General features: G+C 48.1%; 1 protein-coding gene across 7 annotated transcripts in view; it reads right to left on the bottom strand.

Annotated features, from left to right (window-relative positions):
* Nucleotides 1–16,040, bottom strand: part of CADPS (calcium dependent secretion activator) — a 174,355-nt gene extending 158,315 nt beyond the window's left edge. For all 7 annotated transcript variants that reach the window (XM_052678451.1, XM_052678448.1, XM_052678447.1 and 4 more), the window contains exon 1: nucleotides 15,606–16,040. In XM_052678451.1, coding sequence (XP_052534411.1) covers nucleotides 15,606–15,977 — 372 coding nt within the window. In that variant the 5' untranslated portion in view covers nucleotides 15,978–16,040. The remainder of the gene's footprint in view (nucleotides 1–15,605) is intronic.
* Between the last annotated feature and the right edge of the window lie 2,694 nt (nucleotides 16,041–18,734).

Raw genomic sequence — 18,734 nt, forward strand, 5'->3', positions numbered from 1 at the left:
ATTTGCTATGTGGTTACAGTGCACACACTCTGTTTGGAATTACATAGCACACAACCCAATCAAACAGCACTAACAGCACTGGGTAGTTAAATCATGCTGTGATAAAAAAGGAAAATGATTTTGTGTAGGCATGGCAAAGTCTCCCATGTACCTCGGTCAAAGTGGCACCTACTGCCAATTATCAGGTTGGCAAAAAAACCCATCCGTTACTGAGGGTAATGGTTTAACTTAACACTTGGAGCGCATAGCTGGGGGTACATTAAGTCATTTGCACAGTGTTACTCAGCTGTCAGCAGAGTGAAATGCAGCTGAACACACATACAGTGGTACTGCACTGTAAGGGAAAAAAAATAAAAAAGCAAAAGCATCAGATGCGCAAGGAGTGTACAAAGGAGCAGGAGAGAGGTATCAGGATGGGGAGCGGGAACAGCAGAAGGAATGTGGAGCAGGGGCAGCCTGGGAAGACCACCAAAGTCCTCCAAGCACTGGAGAAATCTGCTGCAAAGAGGAGAACAACATACTCCCCATGCCCACAAGAAGAAATAACAGGTGTAAATTGCAGTGAGGAAATCAGAAGCGACCTGAGTGCTTCCAGGCCTGCACCGAGTTCAGACAGATCCTTCCAGTCCTATTTTAACAGGGCTCCTGTTCTGGACTCCAGCTAGATCAGGCCAGCTCTGGCTGCATCCTCAGCTCCAAAACTGCTTCCTTCCCCAGCTGTCTGACAATGGTTTATTTTCCTAGTGAGCTAAAAACATTACTATCCTGCATGTGGCTGCCCAGCAAGCATGCTCCTCAGGCAAGTGCTGCAGTGAACACTTGCTGCAGATGTTCCTGCTAAGGAGTGGCAAAGCTGCTTTTAAAAGGCCCTGTGCCTTTTAAAGTCAAAATATCATGTTGGCATGACCAGCCCTGTGACATACTATAAACTGCAAACCTTACCCCATGACTACATCTTGATACCATAAACCAGAGGTCAGCCTGGGCTTGCAACCAACACAAGTTCTCCCTGCAAGGAGCCAGGCATTGCACCCAGAGCCACACTGCATGCAGTCCTACAGCACGCAGCCACCACTATCTTTATTCTGGTACATTACAGTGGGAAGCTTTAATCTGCATAATCGCCTCAGAGAAGATTTCATTCAGTGAGGGGAAAGCAATCACCATTTCATTTGCAGCCAGTTGCCTTCCCAGGGTCTTCAGTTATCAAAGCCAGAGGGTCCTGGCAGCATGTGCACCTGCCTGGATAGTTTTGGGAAACAGGTTCACGCTTCCAACAAAAGCATCTGCAGACGCTCAAGGTTTTCAGCCTCTTTTCAGAGCCATTTGTCTCCTCCCAGCTGCTCCCGCTTTTATCTGACAGTCTACAACCCACATGAAGAAAACAACTGGATATAATCCTAGATTAAAGGGATTGTAACACAATTAAATACAAGTCATACCCTTGATAGAGCCTGCTGTCGTCATTCACAGAGCACAGTTCTCAGACATTGGGAGGTGTGCAGATGGTGGCATTTGGGATACTCCTTACAGCTGCTGGTTTTCCTATGCAGGCATTTATGCCTCCCCACATAGGAGAAAGGAAGAAAAATCAATCATGTTCTTATGCAATGCCATGTTATGAACCCATGGAGACTTCACTTTGAAAACTAGAAATTTAAATCCTGGTGGCTCCAGCCCCTGAGCAGGACACTGCCAGCTGCAGCCTGGGGCTGAGGGGTCCTCAGTGCCCAGCACAGTGACTGTGGTGGTACAGTGGGAGGACAGAACACACAAAGCCTGCTGCAGCAAGCACCACAATAGCCAAGCAACAGCAAGAACCTACCAGGAAGTCTTTGTGACTTGATCCTATCTGTGGAAAGCCACAATATTCTTACACACACAGATGCATATTTAAAGAAAAAAGGCACTTGAATATTCTGCTCTTTCCAGTCTGGTAGCTATAGCAGTTTGACTCGATTAAGAAACTTGAGAGGTATGAAAACTACTTATTAAAGGAGAAAATTTCCAACTGTCTCTCTCTTGTGAATTGTGGCAGCCAAAAAATCCAACTCTAACATAAAGACGTGCCTGAAGGTAGCAATTTTACTATCAGCAACATAATGACTCGTATCACTGCTGTCATCTTTGTTGGGGAAAAGTAAGCCAGGTATTGTGATCATTAGCTTTTTGATAGAGATTATCACTTTAAATGAGGATAAACACATGCATTTTAATAAGGAACGGAAGGAAACAGCCCCGAAATACAAGCAGAAGAACCCACTGCTCATGCCAAGCCCACATGTTTCTTGGGGAGAAGCTGTGGGAGCACGAGGTAGGAGGCTGCTGCTGCTGTCAGAGGATTAAAAATCAGCAGAACTTGACCTTTAATGCTAAAATTTAAAGCAACGACCTGGCTTCTCATGCTTCCATTCCCTAATGTAACCATAATCAGATTTGTGGCTGAGATCAGAAAACTGTTTGCAAAGAGCAATTTACATGCAGCCTTCAACAAGCCCGGGTGACACAATACAAAGGACATGAACACAGGCTTTTGCAAGTCCTGACTGCGCAAGTTTGAAGCTGAGATGCATATTAAGGTCATGGAACAAGGTCTTCTGCAGGTGACAGCAGCAGTACATCACGCTGCTGAGTGCTTGTACGGAAAAATTGCACTGCAGTCAGTGAGTGCTTGGCTGGGATGGGAAGCTCTTGTATGGAAACTCAAACCAGACAGCACACCTCTGCTCACAAAGCTGCCATAATGTCCAGCCCTTACAACAGACAACAGGGAGGCCAAGACTAAAAAGCTGTCTTCTCACAGCTATTTTAATGGGATACAGGAAAAGCTAAGAGCACACTGGAGTAAGCTGTTTATAAATGCCGTATGAGATGCAAAAATCCCTAACCCTGGAGCTTATCCTGCTCTGTGCAAGGCTGTTAATGACCAAAGCCAACAGCAAAACCTCCAGTGACGCAAAGAGAATCAAAACACAGCCCCAAAGCATTCGTCACTGCAAACACACTGAAGCTGAACATGCTCGGGACACATTTTAATTTACCGTTCATTATGAACGAATGTGTTTTTATCTGGTGTTTATTCCAGAACAACAAATAGAGGCAGAATGATACACCTCTGCCAAAGAAACATCAGCAGTGGATATCTACTTGCGACCAGTCACTGGAGGAGGTGCAAACAAGCACGGACATCTCTGAAAGCCAGGGGCTGACATTTTCCATGCACTGGTAGGAGAGTTTTCCCTATGTACTGCTGCATGAACTCTCAGAAGATGCTTGCATACATCACCTTCATTTACTTATTCTTTTATGCAACTTGCTTATTCAACCAGAGGTTGAAAAGAAAGAATAAGGAACCTCAACCCAGCGTAAGAAAGGACTGCCTGAATTCACCAATACAGATCACAGCTATCACTGTGGTCTTGTGTTATTGTCAACCAGTTTTAAATACACGGTATACTGGCAAGGCATCAGGAAAGGGAAAGAGCTTTAGTGGAAAGGCATGGGAACAGACCCCAAAAGCAGCTCTTCAAAAGATGACCCAAAAGTACCTGCTCTGAACTGGAGATCATGTTTTCCTGTTCACACCGGACAGAAGGACTAAACGATATTAGAGCCCACATTGCATCTCAAAGCCCTCGGAGGGAAGGGAAAGTGGTACTTCATATTTCTATAAAACAATTAGTATTGACAGAACAGACTATAATACAGCACTCAGCCCAGAAGAGTAATTAACTACTGCTGTAGCTTGCTTACTGGATGCAGATAGGAGGCAAGGAGTAGGCAATTAGGGAGCAAAGAAGCACGCCAGGCACAGGGATCTGCTGTGACTGACTACTGACCTGCAAGCTCTGTGTGAAGAAGAACATCAGTGGTCAAAAAAACACCTCACATGAGCCATGAAATGGAGTGCCTGGAAAATTAGCTGCAAGACACCCTACACCTTCAAGTATTTCTCCACAAAAGCTCAAGGGAAAACCAGCCCGGAGAGCTCTAGAGATAGCCAGAGCTCCCTGCACACAGTCTTGTGATGCTTATTTTCAAATAGCCTTGAAGAGAACAGACCTCCATCACAGTTTGGGGTCCAGAAAATAAAGGATACAAAGTACCTAAACCTGTAGAGTTTCTTCCCCAAATACAGAGAGGCACTATGAATCCACCTCTAAAAGGCTTGGGAAAACCCACCTAGTAAGCAGGCTTTGTAACACACATCTGTGATGGCCCTCTAAGCCCGCTCCCCTACAGAGGCATTAATAAAATCAGTGGGGCTCTCTATGAAAGGAAGGCAGACAATTCTGGTATTGCTTCCAGCACGGTCTGAAGAACACTTCCCTTCCTGACAGGTTTATCTTTGAGACAAAAGCCAGACTCTTCAGACCCCCAAGGACAACATGGCACAAGAGCTCTTTCTATTGCTGGGCAGCCTCAGTGGGAGCTCACAGGCCTCTTCCAAACGAAACTCAGGGAAAACCAGTCCATACAAGGCTGCTGTGCTGGGCCAGAACAAGTACCAGAATGACTCAGTCATTCTTTCTGGGCAGCCCAGACTCTCACAGCACAGTTAATGGTTATCGGGGAACAGAGCTGAATCTGAAGGCACCACCAGTGCCTTCAAACATGCTCTGAGCAGGCTGGGTAAGGAGAGGTGATAAAAGTTAATGGGAACTTGCAAGGTGTGGGGAATGAGACTGCCCCGAGATCAGTGCTGCAGGAAGCTCAGGGCCAGAAATGGGGTTCTGGCAACACAGGGTCTCTCCTCTGGGGCCTGTCAGCTCAGCCTGCAGGGACAGAGCAGAAGATGCTCTGCCTGGTTTCATGCACTTTCAGGGCATCGGCTTTCCAGCCCCAGTGGGAAACACCTGTGGCTACAGATGTGGGGTAGGGAAAGGCTGGGCAATGTTATTTAAAGGATGCATTAAGTCAAATAATCTTATCAGCCCCAGGGAATCACAGCCGAGTTCTGAAGTCACAGCAGTGAGTGCAGGCAATGCCACAGAGCTGCTGTCATGCAGATCAGGAAACCATTCAAAAGCAGAGTACTTATTTTTCATTTCTTCTCTTTCCCAAATGCTATTTTTAATCCCAGTACAGTCAGATGAGAAAGCCTTGCTTTCACTGGAATATTCCACATGACACCTCCAACCCCTTGTCTTTTTCCATCCCAAACTTAAGCAGGGAAATCTCTAATTTATGGTTTACTACATTTAGCAAACATGCCAGTATCCCTCACCTCCTCAATTGTAGGGGTGTTTCCATGCAGTATGTCTCCTACAGAAAGGCGCAGAGGCCGTGCAGCCCGAGATGAAGGCACCACGACCTGCCTTCTTGGAGCTGGCAATGTCACAGCAGCAGTACTGGACCACAGTAATGACTTTCTACATCACCCCCCCATTTTCAGCATCCCAGCCTGCCTGGCTCAGTCTTGCTGCAGCAGCTCCTCCGTCCCCATGTGGGCAGCACATCAGCACAGAAGCAGCCAGCAGGATCTGGAACAAAGCCTGGCAGTGCTGGTGCTAGGAAGGCAGCAAGGGCAGCTTCGAGGTGCTCAGCTCCACACTGCCTTACTTCCACACCCAAACTGCTTCTTGTGCAGGTGAGATGGTGGAATTGCTGCTGTGCCGTAACTCCGAAACACTTCGCATGTGGGCACAATGCTACTCCCGTCACTGAAAGCCTAATTTCAGTGCACGTATCTGCATGAATGCACAAGGTAAGAACTAAAAATAGAAGTATCCTATTTTAATGCATCTAGTCAGCAGGTACAGAAGCGGTGTAAACAGTGATTCAGCAGCAGCCCATGTGATGCAGGTTGTTCCTCTGCCTCTGTCTCCCTTTGCTTGCAGCCCTACCCTCCTGCCTTGCTCCTGTCCCTCTGGCAGAGGGTAGTGGGAGTGCTTGAGAATCCCCCAGGCAAGGTCTGAGCTCCAAGGCACACATCCATTTATAGAACTGCTCTATCTCCATCATTTATTCTAGTGCTGAGTATATTTGAAACCATAATTAAGTGTTCTGCTGTGAAAATAGCTGCATAATTCACATTTTGCTATTTTTTTCCCCCCATTCAACTTACAAGCTTTGTGTCTACAAACCTGAGTCATCCAACCTGGGGGAAAAAAGAGTCTTGATGTATAACCACAGCGTATGGTTGCCATCTCTGGTGCAAAGTAGTGCTGTGAGTCCATAAACACCACTGACAAATTGCATAGGATGACACCAAGGACATTTTTCAAGTCCTGTGAGATTTGCTACACAAACTGCTATGACCTTGTACATGATTTCAACAGAGAAAAGTTGTTGGTTTTTTTTGCTGGTTCACACCCTCTACTTTCTCATTAATGTTTGCTGAGAAGCCAGAAAGAGAAGAAGATACATGAAAAACAGAGAGGCTGAAGAGCAGAAATAGCATCTTTCATTTACAATACATTTTCTAAAACTGCGACTTAGCTCTTCGAGCAGAGGGTAAGAAAATATCTCCCAGCCTTCTCGCCACTCCAGCTCTTCAATTCAAACTCTCAAAGCCAACGGGAAGAAAAACCTCCCAAGCACATACCCGCCCTGCTCCAAGTGCCTGCGTGAGCAATTCCTCCCTCCAGCCCCCAGAGTCTCAGGGCTAGCAGTCTCCTTTCTGATTCAGCAAGCTGCACTCCACCTCTAGGCTCTGCCTCCCAAAGCCACGAGGGCCATGGGAAACTCCTCAGACCTGCTATTTAGGGATGCTCAGAAGCCTCTGGCCATGCCCTGCTCCATAGAGCACCCTGCCCTGGCCCCTACTTCACCCTGCCCAGGGCACCCATGGGATGGGAGCACTGACGGCATCCTCAGCAGCCTGCCCATCGCCCATGGCACAGGGATGAAGGGCAGGCCTTCTTGCTCAGCATCCATGCATCACAGCGAGGCAGCACACACCACAGGCCAGCTTAGGGCTAAGACACTCAACAATACTAATAATCATCAAGCCATTAAAATCATGGGAGCTGTCACTGCAGCTGCAACTTTCTGAGTCATTTTTCTATTATTTGAAGGGGAATAGCCCTTGGAGGAAATGAGTTCTACATGGGGACAGCAAACATCTGAACAAGTGACAAAAATATCATGCGAGGATTTTCCTGTACAGCTTTGACTTGCCAGCACACAACTCCTAGCAAGCATAATTGACTGGGGATAACTACAGCACACAAGGATTTCAACTTTATCTCAGAACGGATTAAAGTTCTTCCTAGTCTCACCTTGACGTGCACTGAAGTCTGAATGATTTGCATTTTGACGTCTAATTGAAATGTGTGTTACTGTCTGACAGGCTCTAATCTCCTCAAAAACATGCTTGCGTGCCTCCCTTCCCAAAGCAAACACTTATCAAAAGTTTCACCTTGAATATAGGTCACAGCATTGCAATGCAAGTAATCAGAGCTGAAAAGAAAGAAAAAAAAGAAAAAGGAGATTCTAGGTACAAATATATATATATATTTGGATACATATATATATCCATATATATATATCCATATATATCCAAAAAGCACATCTGTTCTCTTGAACCACAGCAAGGAAAGATTATGACCATTAACATGAAGGTTATGCAGCAAAAGAAACCATTGGTTAAAAAAGAAAAATACCACTTGGTGTTATCTTTCATCATTAAGTTTTCATGGAAAAAACACTGTGATTGGCTTAGTCTGAATATACACGAAATGTAAAGAGACCATCTGACATCACTGAGCCGTAACAGCATAAGATAAATGGAGATGATTTGCCACACTACTGGAGCAGCTGTAACTCCCTCACAGACCTGCAATAATAAAATGAAAGGATACAGAATCAGCAAGCCATCTGCTTTCTGGCTGGCCACTGAATCTTGTACTTTCAGCGGACAGAATGGAACTGGGGGCCTTGCTCTTCTGCTCGTGTGGGTTTAAGCAGCTGAGCTGCTCCACCAGTTTGACAGCCCCTCTGCGGCTGGTCTCACGTGGGCTGTCCTGCAGCCAGCTGAGCCGTGTGCCACAGCCACAGGACAAACATCTGGAGGCCAGGATGCGGTGCAGCTCACGCCAAGAGCCCGAAACAAGGGCAGTCAGCACGTGGTGCATCCACACACAGAGAGGCAGAGCCCCGCCGTGCTCTGCAAAGCCAGGGGAGAGCAGCAGCCAGGACCTGCCCTTCACACCTCACTGCCATCTCGCTTCCATCTCAGCACGGCTCATGTAGCCAGGTCTACATGACACCCCACGTGTGTAAATTAAACATCGGCTCTTTTTATCAGCAAGTGTGTACAACTTGTAAGCATGAATTATGCAAGACTATTAACTGCCTTATTAGAAGAGGAAGCAGCTGTGCAGGCTGTGGGAAGGAAACATGCAGTTGCAGAAGGGGCAACCCATGGATATTCAGTGCCTGAACTGCAGCAATGGGTCTGGTCCTCTCTCGCATCCTGCCCTAAACAATTACTGCAGCACCCCATGAGCCCGCAGCACTCAACACAGGAGAAAAAAAAAAACAAAACATTTTATCGATGGCAGATCAAGAAACAGCACCTTGCTGAGCAGCTCAGGAAACTGCCACACAGTTTGGGCCACCTTACTGGTGAGCTGCAGAGAGCCACGGGCTGGTGAGCCAAGCCTGTGACACTGAATCTTTGCAGAGCTGACATCATGCTTAATAGGTGTGCTGAGGGCACAACGTACCTATAGGCTGAGAAAGCTTTTGGTACAATTTCACATGAAATATTAATCTCTCCAGTCAATAGGAATGCTATTAGGATAGAGTGCCTGGGCTGTATGCAGTTGGGAACAAAGTAGGTGCCTACAGGGGAGGCACAGACTGGTATTAAGGCCAGGTTTATTTACTGTATATAGCATGAAGCAAACATCAAACACCACGATTACGTTTACTGATGATTCAGAGTCGTGTGGGCTCCTCAATACACAAGAGGAGGTCAACAAAGCCCTGGACAACTGTGAGCAAGCAAGCACCTCAGGGGATAATTAAATTAATTCAAGCTATGGAAATGCCATACAACACGGCTAAATCATAGAGCAAATAACAATAGAAAGGACTTTGAACTCTGGGACAACATGAGACAAACCCAGGCTACCGCTGGCTCCCAGGTACAGATGCAGTGTGCCAGGTGCCATACAAGCACAAGGCCCACATCTATTTTAGCCATCAGAGAGAAAATCACTAATAAAGAAACCCCAGTAACAGCAGTTGTGTGTTCTCAGCCCAACACACATGGCTTTGGAGAGGTCAGAATGCACAGGAACAGCTCGTGACGCAGCAGCACTGTGTATGTGTGGTTGCAAAGGTCCCAGGAGAACACGGCTGATTCGCAGCACCTGTGACACCAACAAATCAGCACCATGGGGACAGAGCTGGTGTCACCACAGCATGGCACCCTCCAGCATAAAAAGTGCTTTGGAAGAACACAGTTTCCCACCAGAACCCTAAAAGCATAGGCAGCCTGCATCGCTTACCTGCCACTAATTGCCAGAGCTGCACTGAGGAGCCCTGCCTGACACAAGGCAGCTCCCATAGCAGACACCAGCACATCTTATCCAAGCCATCTCACCCAACAAAGGAGCCCCTCGCTGGGATAGCCCCAACGGAGTGCTGTAGCAAGACCACACAGAGCATCTAGAGCTGCAACATGAGACAGGACACGGGAACAGAAGAGAGAAGTGGCAGTCGCACAAGGCCCTGAAGGCAAGGAGAAGATGCTAAATTTGATGAGGTTGAGGAAGGGAGCCAGAGGAGGAATAAATAGAGCTAATGAGAAAACAAGGCATGAGCATTCAAAAACCTGTAACACACTGCTAAACAGCAATAAAAAGGCAATTAGAGTTCCGAGATGCATGGAGGGTAATTGCATGAACTATAAATAGGGGATGGGAAGACTGTCCCGCTCAGCAGGATCTGATTCACTTTTGGGGTGACTCCTTTATAGACAGAAAAATTCTGGTCTGAAACAGAACCTGACAGAGGAGAGTTTACAGAAAGGAGATTACAGAAAAAATCTATCACATATCTTCTCTGCATGAAACACGCATCAAGCACTAGCTTTGCAATGGGAGGCTTCAGAGGTCTGAGCTTAAGGAACTGGAAATAAAAGCAGCAGAGATGCAGAACCACCTTAGAAATGGAAGTGTAAAGTGATCTCTTCTCCCTGGTTATCCTCCTCCAGCCCCCCTCACCCTTCCACACAAGCTCCCACCTGGGAGCCCACACGCTATCTGCACAGCCCTAACTCCAGCTATGCCTTGGCCACACACCAAAACAACCCTCGCTGCTCCAAGCAGCTGCACATCCCCAGCTACCATCAGCAGATGGGCCCTGCCTGGAGGCCCAGCTGGCAGAGGGTGGGCTGGGGGCACCCCGCACTGCTGAGCCCAGCAGTACGGCTGCAGCTGAAGCAGTGCTCAGTGTCCTTCCTTCATCCTTGCATCGTCACCATGCAGGTAGCGAGGCAGCTGGTTCCTGCTGCGTCACCCCATTAGCTTCCTTCCGAGGCAGCAATGAGTCTGTAATCTCTGATTACAAGGTTGGGAGCAGTCAGCTAAGATGGAAGGTAAAGCTTGAGGCCTTGACAGCTCCGTGCTGGCAACACACAAAGCTGAACCAGGAAAGGATATGTAGCACCTTAGAGAAATTTCCCTTTGGCTTGATTTTCAGCTTGTGTGATTCTCACATGACACCCCAGTACCTAAGACTCTTCTATCCAGACAGAAGAGCAGCAAACCCTTCCCACGGTAGAAGCAATTAGCTGGTGGGACCTCAGCTGGGAGAGCTTGCTTCCAAGCTCAGACAATACCAAGTAGAATCACCTGGGTACAGTTGGGAACATGGTAAATTCCCCACTGAATTCCCCTGCAGGCATAAGCACACCCTGTATGCCTGATCAGATGCAAACATATCTCACAGCTAACAAACTTTTGTACTAACTTACAGAATCCACACACTCCCAGCACCGTCCAATCCAGCTCTGTGTGTATTCAGGATCAAATTCAGAAGTCATAGCTGACATGATGCAGTTCATAAGGCATCAGTCCAGATCTTGTGAGACTGCATGGATTTCTATAAGCCACTTCTTAACAAATAGCCCTTTTTTCCCCCCTCAACTGCCAAGCAGTTAACCAAGCCAACCAAGCTACTCCCTCAGGATCCCTGCCCAAGCAGAAGATATGCTGCTCCATGCAGGTACAGGACCAGATTCAGTTCATACCCAGAGACACTTGTCCTAGATCATTGCATCTGGCTGAAAATCCCACTTAAAAAAGGATCAGAGGTGGAACACGCAGTCTAGTACCCGTAGACTATCTCATCCTATTCTGAAAGTAATCAGTGTCCTGTCCTTGGGAGAACATCACCCTAAATCAGCTTGAGTGGCCATTGTGGGACAATTGGCATGCAACCCTATTTTGCCAGAGTGCTTGTACAACACATGGTCGCATCAACCCCCAAGTCCTGCTGAAGGCAGCAAACTAAGCAAAACTAATCCTGGAGCATGACTGAATCTAGGTTTCATTAAGTTAAGCTGCTAACACCTGGGTGTAGACAGACCTCTCTGGTCTGCAGGATGGAGCACAGGGCTTGAGAGTCACGACTTGTGTGTGGAGGCAGCTTTCCTCCCACTCTTGTGTCAGCTCAACTACACAGCTCATGGTGCATCCCATAGCAATGGGTCATGATCAGGTAGCCTGGATTTGTCACGCTGCTGAAAGTCCAAGCTCCCCATCCTGCTCTGAGACAGGCAGGCTTTGAACCACAGTAACTGTGAGCACTGCATGGCTTACCCCAAACTGAATAAACACTTGTAAGACATTTTGATTCAGGTGTTTAAATTTGAGGAAAGGTCTGACTTGTTTATCAGCCTGAACCACAGGCAGACAGTGCAGAGTATGGTCACTAAAAGCACTTTCTCAACCAACAACTGCACACACACAGCAAACTCAGTGACAGCACTTACAGGTGGTGCTCATAACGATGCCCATCCGACCCAGAAGAACAGCCGGGCAAGGCAGAGGAAGTCTCCTAAGCTCTGCTTTCCCTCCTGTGTGCTCCAAGCTGTCCTAAAGCAGGGAATGAGGCCACCTTCCCTTCTACCTCTGCTCCCAGGAGGAAAGAGAGCTGGGAACAAAACCCACCTGGCAGGGTTCCACCCATCCCCCTGGGTGACAGGTCCCCTCTCCTGAACTCACTGTTCCAATTAACCTAGATTTTTGGAGACATACTACAGCAGAGATCACTCTGAGGCTGAAATCCTGGTGCTGCCAAAGCCACTGGCAGAACTGACGTTGACACCAACTGAGCAACAGCTTTATTGATCATACCATACCTATTAAGCTTCACATATTAATCACATATACATAACTAAACGTAAGCAGGATGCTTACCTTGCACTCCTCTGGATTAAAGTACTGGCAGCAGCTAACAAGGGGTTGTATTCATACACTGCTAGTTCCAGTGCTGTGATGCCCGGGTTCCTATTGCTGAACCGCACTAAAAATTAATTACTTCTTCAGCTAGCAAAAGAAATACATATGGAAATGACTTAAAGACCACTTCCCACTTGGGTGAATTGAGCATGAGTGACTCACAACTTGTCAGAAGGAATTACAAACTGTGCAAGAGGCAAAGTGCTTCGGGGAGAGTAGTGTGTCTAGACTATGCAGAGCAAGGCTGTAAATTATACTTTCTGCAAACAGTGGGCTTTAGCAGGGGTTGCATGATCAGATGAGTCCTCCCCTTTGTCAGTTCATAACATCTCTGGCCTGAGAGATTGAATAATTGAATCATTGGTCCAGATCAGGAGCTGCGAAGTTTTACAACAGCTGAAGACCAAGCTTCCAGCCCATTTAATTACCTGCTTCCCGATTCAATCAGCTGCAAGCACATAAATAGCCAAACTATGGCAAATATTTAATATCGGCTAGAATTAAATTAAGATAAGGAACTGGCAAAATAAATGATAAGTGTTTTAACTGAAAATAATCATTTTCTGTGGATTCCAGACAATTCGCTGAGCACAACACCCGTGTTCTGTTCTCTGCGCTGCTAAGGAGCAATGAAGGAACAGACAGAAAGCAAGAAGAGTATATCAGCTGCTTTCCTCTCCTGGCTGCAGAGCTGCACACCCCACAGCTCTGAGATCTCCCCAGGTTCAGCAGAGCATCACCTGACCACACATTCCCGGCTCCCCCAACAAGTCCCACCACACCACCACCTGAGTCACAGCAGTCCCATGACGACACATCAGCAGTCTGAAGAGAGAACTTGTGCAAAAACAGGATGAGAGCAACAAGTCAACCCAGGAGAATGAAGAAATACGTGATTATTTAGAAGGCTGTGTTCACTTTACTAAGATCCTAACCGTTGCAGCATCTGTACGCATGCCAAGAAGGCAGAAAGACTGTATTTTATGATGCACTGTCACAGGTTTAAGAGAGTTTGACCCCACATACCTGCTCTGCACTAAGCACAGTGCTTAAATCGGTCACTGTTCAGCAGAGCACAAGCTTAAGCTCTTTGCTATTTTGCTAGCACACCTGACACCACCTGCAGGCTTTCAGAAGGACCCAAACAAGCTCCAGTGAGTGATATGCAGCAAAGCTGCTATTTCCATCCTGGTTGCATTTGCATCACTTACAACAAAACCAATTGCCCTCTCTTCCATCACTGAGATGGAGAAGGAAGCTACAAAGTGGACTCAGCAGCACCGAGTAGCTCAGCAGGATGCAGCGATCTGCTATTTGCAGTGCTATTGGATTTGCAGCAATACACAAAGTTCTCATTACAAAGACTAAACCCAGCAGAACCCCCTCAACAAAACTCTGTGCTAAAGGGGGAAGGAGTCCCACACAAGTCACCCTGGGGTCTCCTGCAGGCTGGGAACAGAGGGATGGGATTTTGGCAGGAAAGTCAAAAGAGAGAGGAAAGCAGCAATCACACGGAGCCCATAAGGAGCTCTGTCAGTGCTCTGAATGACTTCAGCAGGAGTCAGGCTTAGGAACATGGACAAGGATTTACTCCCAGGAAGCTGTGACAGCTGAATATGGGAACATACAGGAGAAGAAAACCCAGAGTGAAATCACCTTTAAAAGGCTGAATTCAGTTTGACATGTGTTGTCAAGTTAAATTTAGCTTTCCAAACTCCATTTAAGGACCAAGTTTGTGGGAAGATGCTAGGCCCTTGCGAGACATCTATTTGAGCTGTATTTTATAAAGAAGCCGAGCATGTTTCCCATACACCACATAGAACAGATTATTTTCTCCCCAGGTCCTACACACCCTCTCCATTCCTTTGAGTCTGCTGCCAGGTCATCAATTTTCCCATTTCTTTGTTCCACCTGCACATCCCTGCCCTGTCTCCCACCCCTTCCTGTCTCTGCACAGCACTGACCTCACAGCTGCGTCTCAGCCTCCTTCCCAGCCTCACACCCCACACCAACAGATGCTGCTTTTGGAAAAACTCCTTTCTGTCCTCAGTTCACTTTCACGTGAGGAACAGCTGCTGGGTTTGTTTGCTCAGATTCCTCCAAGATGAGGAATTACATAAATTCCATTACATTCTCCTAGCATGAAAAAGTTAGGTAGGAAACAAAAGTCAAGATGATTTTGAAAATCCACAACTTACAGGAAAAAGAGTTGTGAGCAAAAAACACGCATCAAAAACACTCTAAACCTTGTCTTATTTTCAGCCACATGCTTCCTTCTCACAAAGCAGATCATCAACCTTCCAGCAGCACCAGATTGTCCTATACTGCCTTTACGTGCAGAACGGATACACTTCCCTACCTCCGTATGTTGCAATGACTAATAATAGTCCTCTGGTGTAGCAGAGCTGAATGAATGTCATTCTCATCGATACATCCAGGAGTTTCCCTGGGTATAAAGGTCATTTGTGGAGGCAGGATGCTACCAAGACTACAAAGGCCACCTATGAAACTCAGCTAAAACCAGAAATAAACAACTACCGTCCAATCCTGAGCTGTGTCCCACCACAAAGGAGAATGGGCTGTGTTTGCTGGAATATGTCTGCGTCCCTGTGCTACAGAAACTTCGTGTCTATACTGATGAGCACAGCTAGCCCTGTGTCAGCCCCAGCGCCCAGATGAGGGGCTCCTGGCACAGCTGGGTGCCACTGTGACACACGCAGAGAGGACATCGCAGCCGCCGTTCTGTGGCAAAGTCCTGCTGCCGCGCTTTGCCAAGGAACTGGGGAGCACACGTTGGGAGAAGTTGGAAGGAGGCTCTGCAACTCCTTTAAGTCAACTCCCAAAGAAAGGAACTTTGCAGTAAGTGCAAACTTGCAGACTCCCTTTGGAGGAGGACAAGGCGCACGCCATAAACGCTATTTGTCTCCTTTCAACAACCTCCAGCTGGCCAAAATCCCGGACATCCCCAATTCCCATATTGCATAACCAGGAGCGGTATCTGGGCGGCAGCGGAGCCGCCACCGGGACGGGGCCCATAGGGGGCAAAGGTGCCCCGCGCCGGGACTGCCCTTGGAGCGCCCGGGGGGCGTCGGGGCCGGCAAGGAGAGCCGGGGGGCAAGAGGCGGCGGGAACACAGCGCCGCGAAGGGCGCAGGAGGACGAAGAGGGCAGGGCAGCACCGCGGTACCTTCTGCTGCCGGCGGGCCATGTCGGTGGGCTGCTTGGCGTTGAAGGGGTAGGCGATGCAGCGCATGACGAAGACGTAGAGCTGCAGCTTCCTCTTCCTCTCCTCCTCCTCGCGCTGCAGCCGCTCCAGCTCATCCTTCTCCTTCTCGCTGGCCACCGACGGGCTGGGGCTGGCGGGCCGAGCCGCTCCCCCGGCGCGCCCGCCCGGCTGCAGCCCTCCGCCGCCGCCACCGCCTCCTCCGGGGCCGGGGCCGGGGCTCTCGCCGGGGCGGCTGGGCGAGAGGCGAGCGGCGGTGGGAGCCAGCGGCTCCTTGCCGCTCTCCTCCTCCACCAGCTCCTCCGACTCCTCCTCGCTGGACGACGGGTCCAACATCTCTGCGGTCGAGGCCGGAGCTAGGGCTGGCGCGGCGCGGCGCGGCGCGGCGCGGCTCTGCCCGGCTCCGCTCGCCGCCGCGCCCGCGCGCGCCCCCGCGCCGCCCCGCCCTCGGCCGGCCCCGCCCCTCCCCGCGCCGCGCGCACGGCTCGGCGGGCGCTGGCCGCGGTGCTGCACGGCTCGGAGCGGAAAGGAGAGGAGAGGCGGGAGCGCCGCTAGGGAGGGAGCGCGCCGGAGGCCCCGTTGCGCATGCCCGCTGGGGGCCGGCGAGGCGCGGCCGCCGCCATGGCGCTTATCTCAGAGGGGCCGCGTTCTGCGCTTCCCCCCGGCCGCACGGGGACACCACGGCGTCCTCACGGCCGCACACCGGCACCGCAGCATCTCCACAGCCACACACGCTGACCTTGCGGCGTCCCCATAGCCAGCAACGCAAGGTCGCTCAGATCATGCGCTCATAAACGATGCTGAAGGTCTTTTCCAACCTTGGTGCTTCTGTGATTCTATGGCGGAGTGATTGGGTTGGAAGAGACTTACAGAGCATTGGTGGGCTGGTTACATCCTCCTAGATCAGTCTGCCAGAGCCCCATCCAACCCGAATTGCTAATTAGCACTGACGGATGTGGTTAATGGGCACGGTGGGGATTGGTCCACAGTTGGACTTGATCTGTGAAATCTTTTCCAACCATTACGATTCTATGATTTGAAGAGCTAGACAGATTTCTGGGAGCAGCTTTTGGGGATGAATCAGTGAAGACGCCACGTGTGTTTGATACTTTAATTTTTGGTGCTTTCCAGATCTGATTGAGGCTTTGTTTGCTTATACATGCGTTTTTGTGGTGGGTGGCTGCTTTCAAAGTTTGTTTCTTTTTCTGCTTAATTAGTAGTGCTTCCACTGGAAATGTCAAAACAGCCACCACCTGTTCCACATGTTGGTAAATGGCTGTCACTTCTCAGAGGAGGCAAATGATGATTCCTGGCCATGGGGCATTTTGCTTGGCCACCGAGCTCTTAGATCACTAATGTGATGACAAGAACATCTCAAGGATCTCCTCCCTTGCAAAGTTCTTTAATTTTTTTTTAATTATGCTTTTTTTTATATACTATCTATCAAAAAATCTCTTATTGCTTTGAGTCCAGTTGTGCCAATTGAAACAAAACAAAACAAAGCAAACAGAATTAATGGCACTGGTGTCTATAATGGTATATGTAATTCCACAACAAGACTTTGGGAATTTCAAGAAAAAAATGCTGATTCTTATATTGGAGAATGAAGGCATTTCTTCCCATGGCCACACTCCCTCGTAGTTTAGGGAGTAGATGTTTGAGAGCTGCATCTCTGTGTCTTCCCTGTCCCAGACATGACAGCAGTGAAACTAAGGTGATGAGAGGAAAATTGGACCATTTTTTTAATGAAAGGTTTTCTTTCAGTAGTGAGTTTTGATCTGGTTCAGTGGCTGGGAGTACTGAGAAGAAATGGAATCATTGGGAATAAAAGCAGCTGGGAGTGACAGAAGCAACTTTTGCTGGTAGGAACATCACAGACATTGCCTATCTTTCTACAGAGACAGATTGACTCTTCTGACAGATTGTCAGAAACGATTTCTTAAATTAATTGATGCAAAATAGATACACACAATTGCTTCCCTCCCTCCTTCCAAAAATGTTCTTCTTCGGGAGCTTTCAGAATTATATTTGTCTTTTAGTGGGTGAGATTTTGCTCACTGGATAATTTTGAAATTGGACATGCTTGACAGGGTCTGGCTAGACATCAGGCAAGGATTAGGTAAGGTTCATGGGAAGTGCTGCTGGTCCAGCAAAGCAGGGACACATGCCCCTTACAGCAATTGTCCTGGTTGTCGTATCTGAGCATCAAGATTCATCATCAAAGTTTTTTTTTTCCTATATAAAGGAAAGAACAAAGTCAGAAACTCTCAGGCCTCTTACTTTCTGTTTCCAAATGCCATCAGGCATTGTAATCCAGAGATCTGTACATGCCCAGCTCTCTTTGAAACCCCTCCCAGTCACAGCTATTGGCATCCTGCTACAAAGCAGCACAACTATAGCAGTGCCAACTGCAGGAAGTATCCCCTTTGATGGCAATAAAAGGAGTAGGACTTTCAAATCTTTCAGTGGCCTCACTGCACCCATCTTTTTGACACTTTTGCAGGAGCTAAGATGGATTTGGGAATTTGGGAGATCCTAATCTGCACCCCATCTCCAGCTCCGTTGCTGCAAGGGTGGCATGAGGACCATTTCCCTCAAAGGGAACTGGAAGGTCCCCTCTTAAAAATACAAATGGCATGGAAACTCCAAATTTTGCATCAAAAATCATGGCTGGAGACATGCTGCATGAGCCAACAAGCAGCCTCACAATAGGCACTGTTGTCTGCATCACACAGGAAGAGAACAACATGAGTGGAGCCATCATGGAAATTATGTGTGTGTAACTTCCAGTGAAAATATTTCATTGTGGGTAATTGTGTAATTACCCATTATGAGTGGGTTAATGTAGACAAATGAGAGCATTAGCTAAGCCATTTCTGATATTATACTGGTGTGCATTTCTGTTTGTCCAGGACATGGTTTGGGTTAAAAGGATACAGAATGTCGGGCAGTTTGCTTTCAAGGTGCAACAGAGCTGCAAAACCTATGGCTCCTTCCAGCCTCTCACTTCACAGCAGGCTCCAGATCTGCCCCTATCTATTTGTTCCCAGCATCATGAATTAATTGCTTCTTCTGAAACACTTTCCAGAATAA

The sequence above is a fragment of the Tympanuchus pallidicinctus genome, unplaced genomic scaffold (assembly GCF_026119805.1).
Source record: "Tympanuchus pallidicinctus isolate F22 unplaced genomic scaffold, pur_lepc_1.0 scaffold17, whole genome shotgun sequence".
NCBI classification, from domain to species: domain Eukaryota; kingdom Metazoa; phylum Chordata; class Aves; order Galliformes; family Phasianidae; genus Tympanuchus; species Tympanuchus pallidicinctus.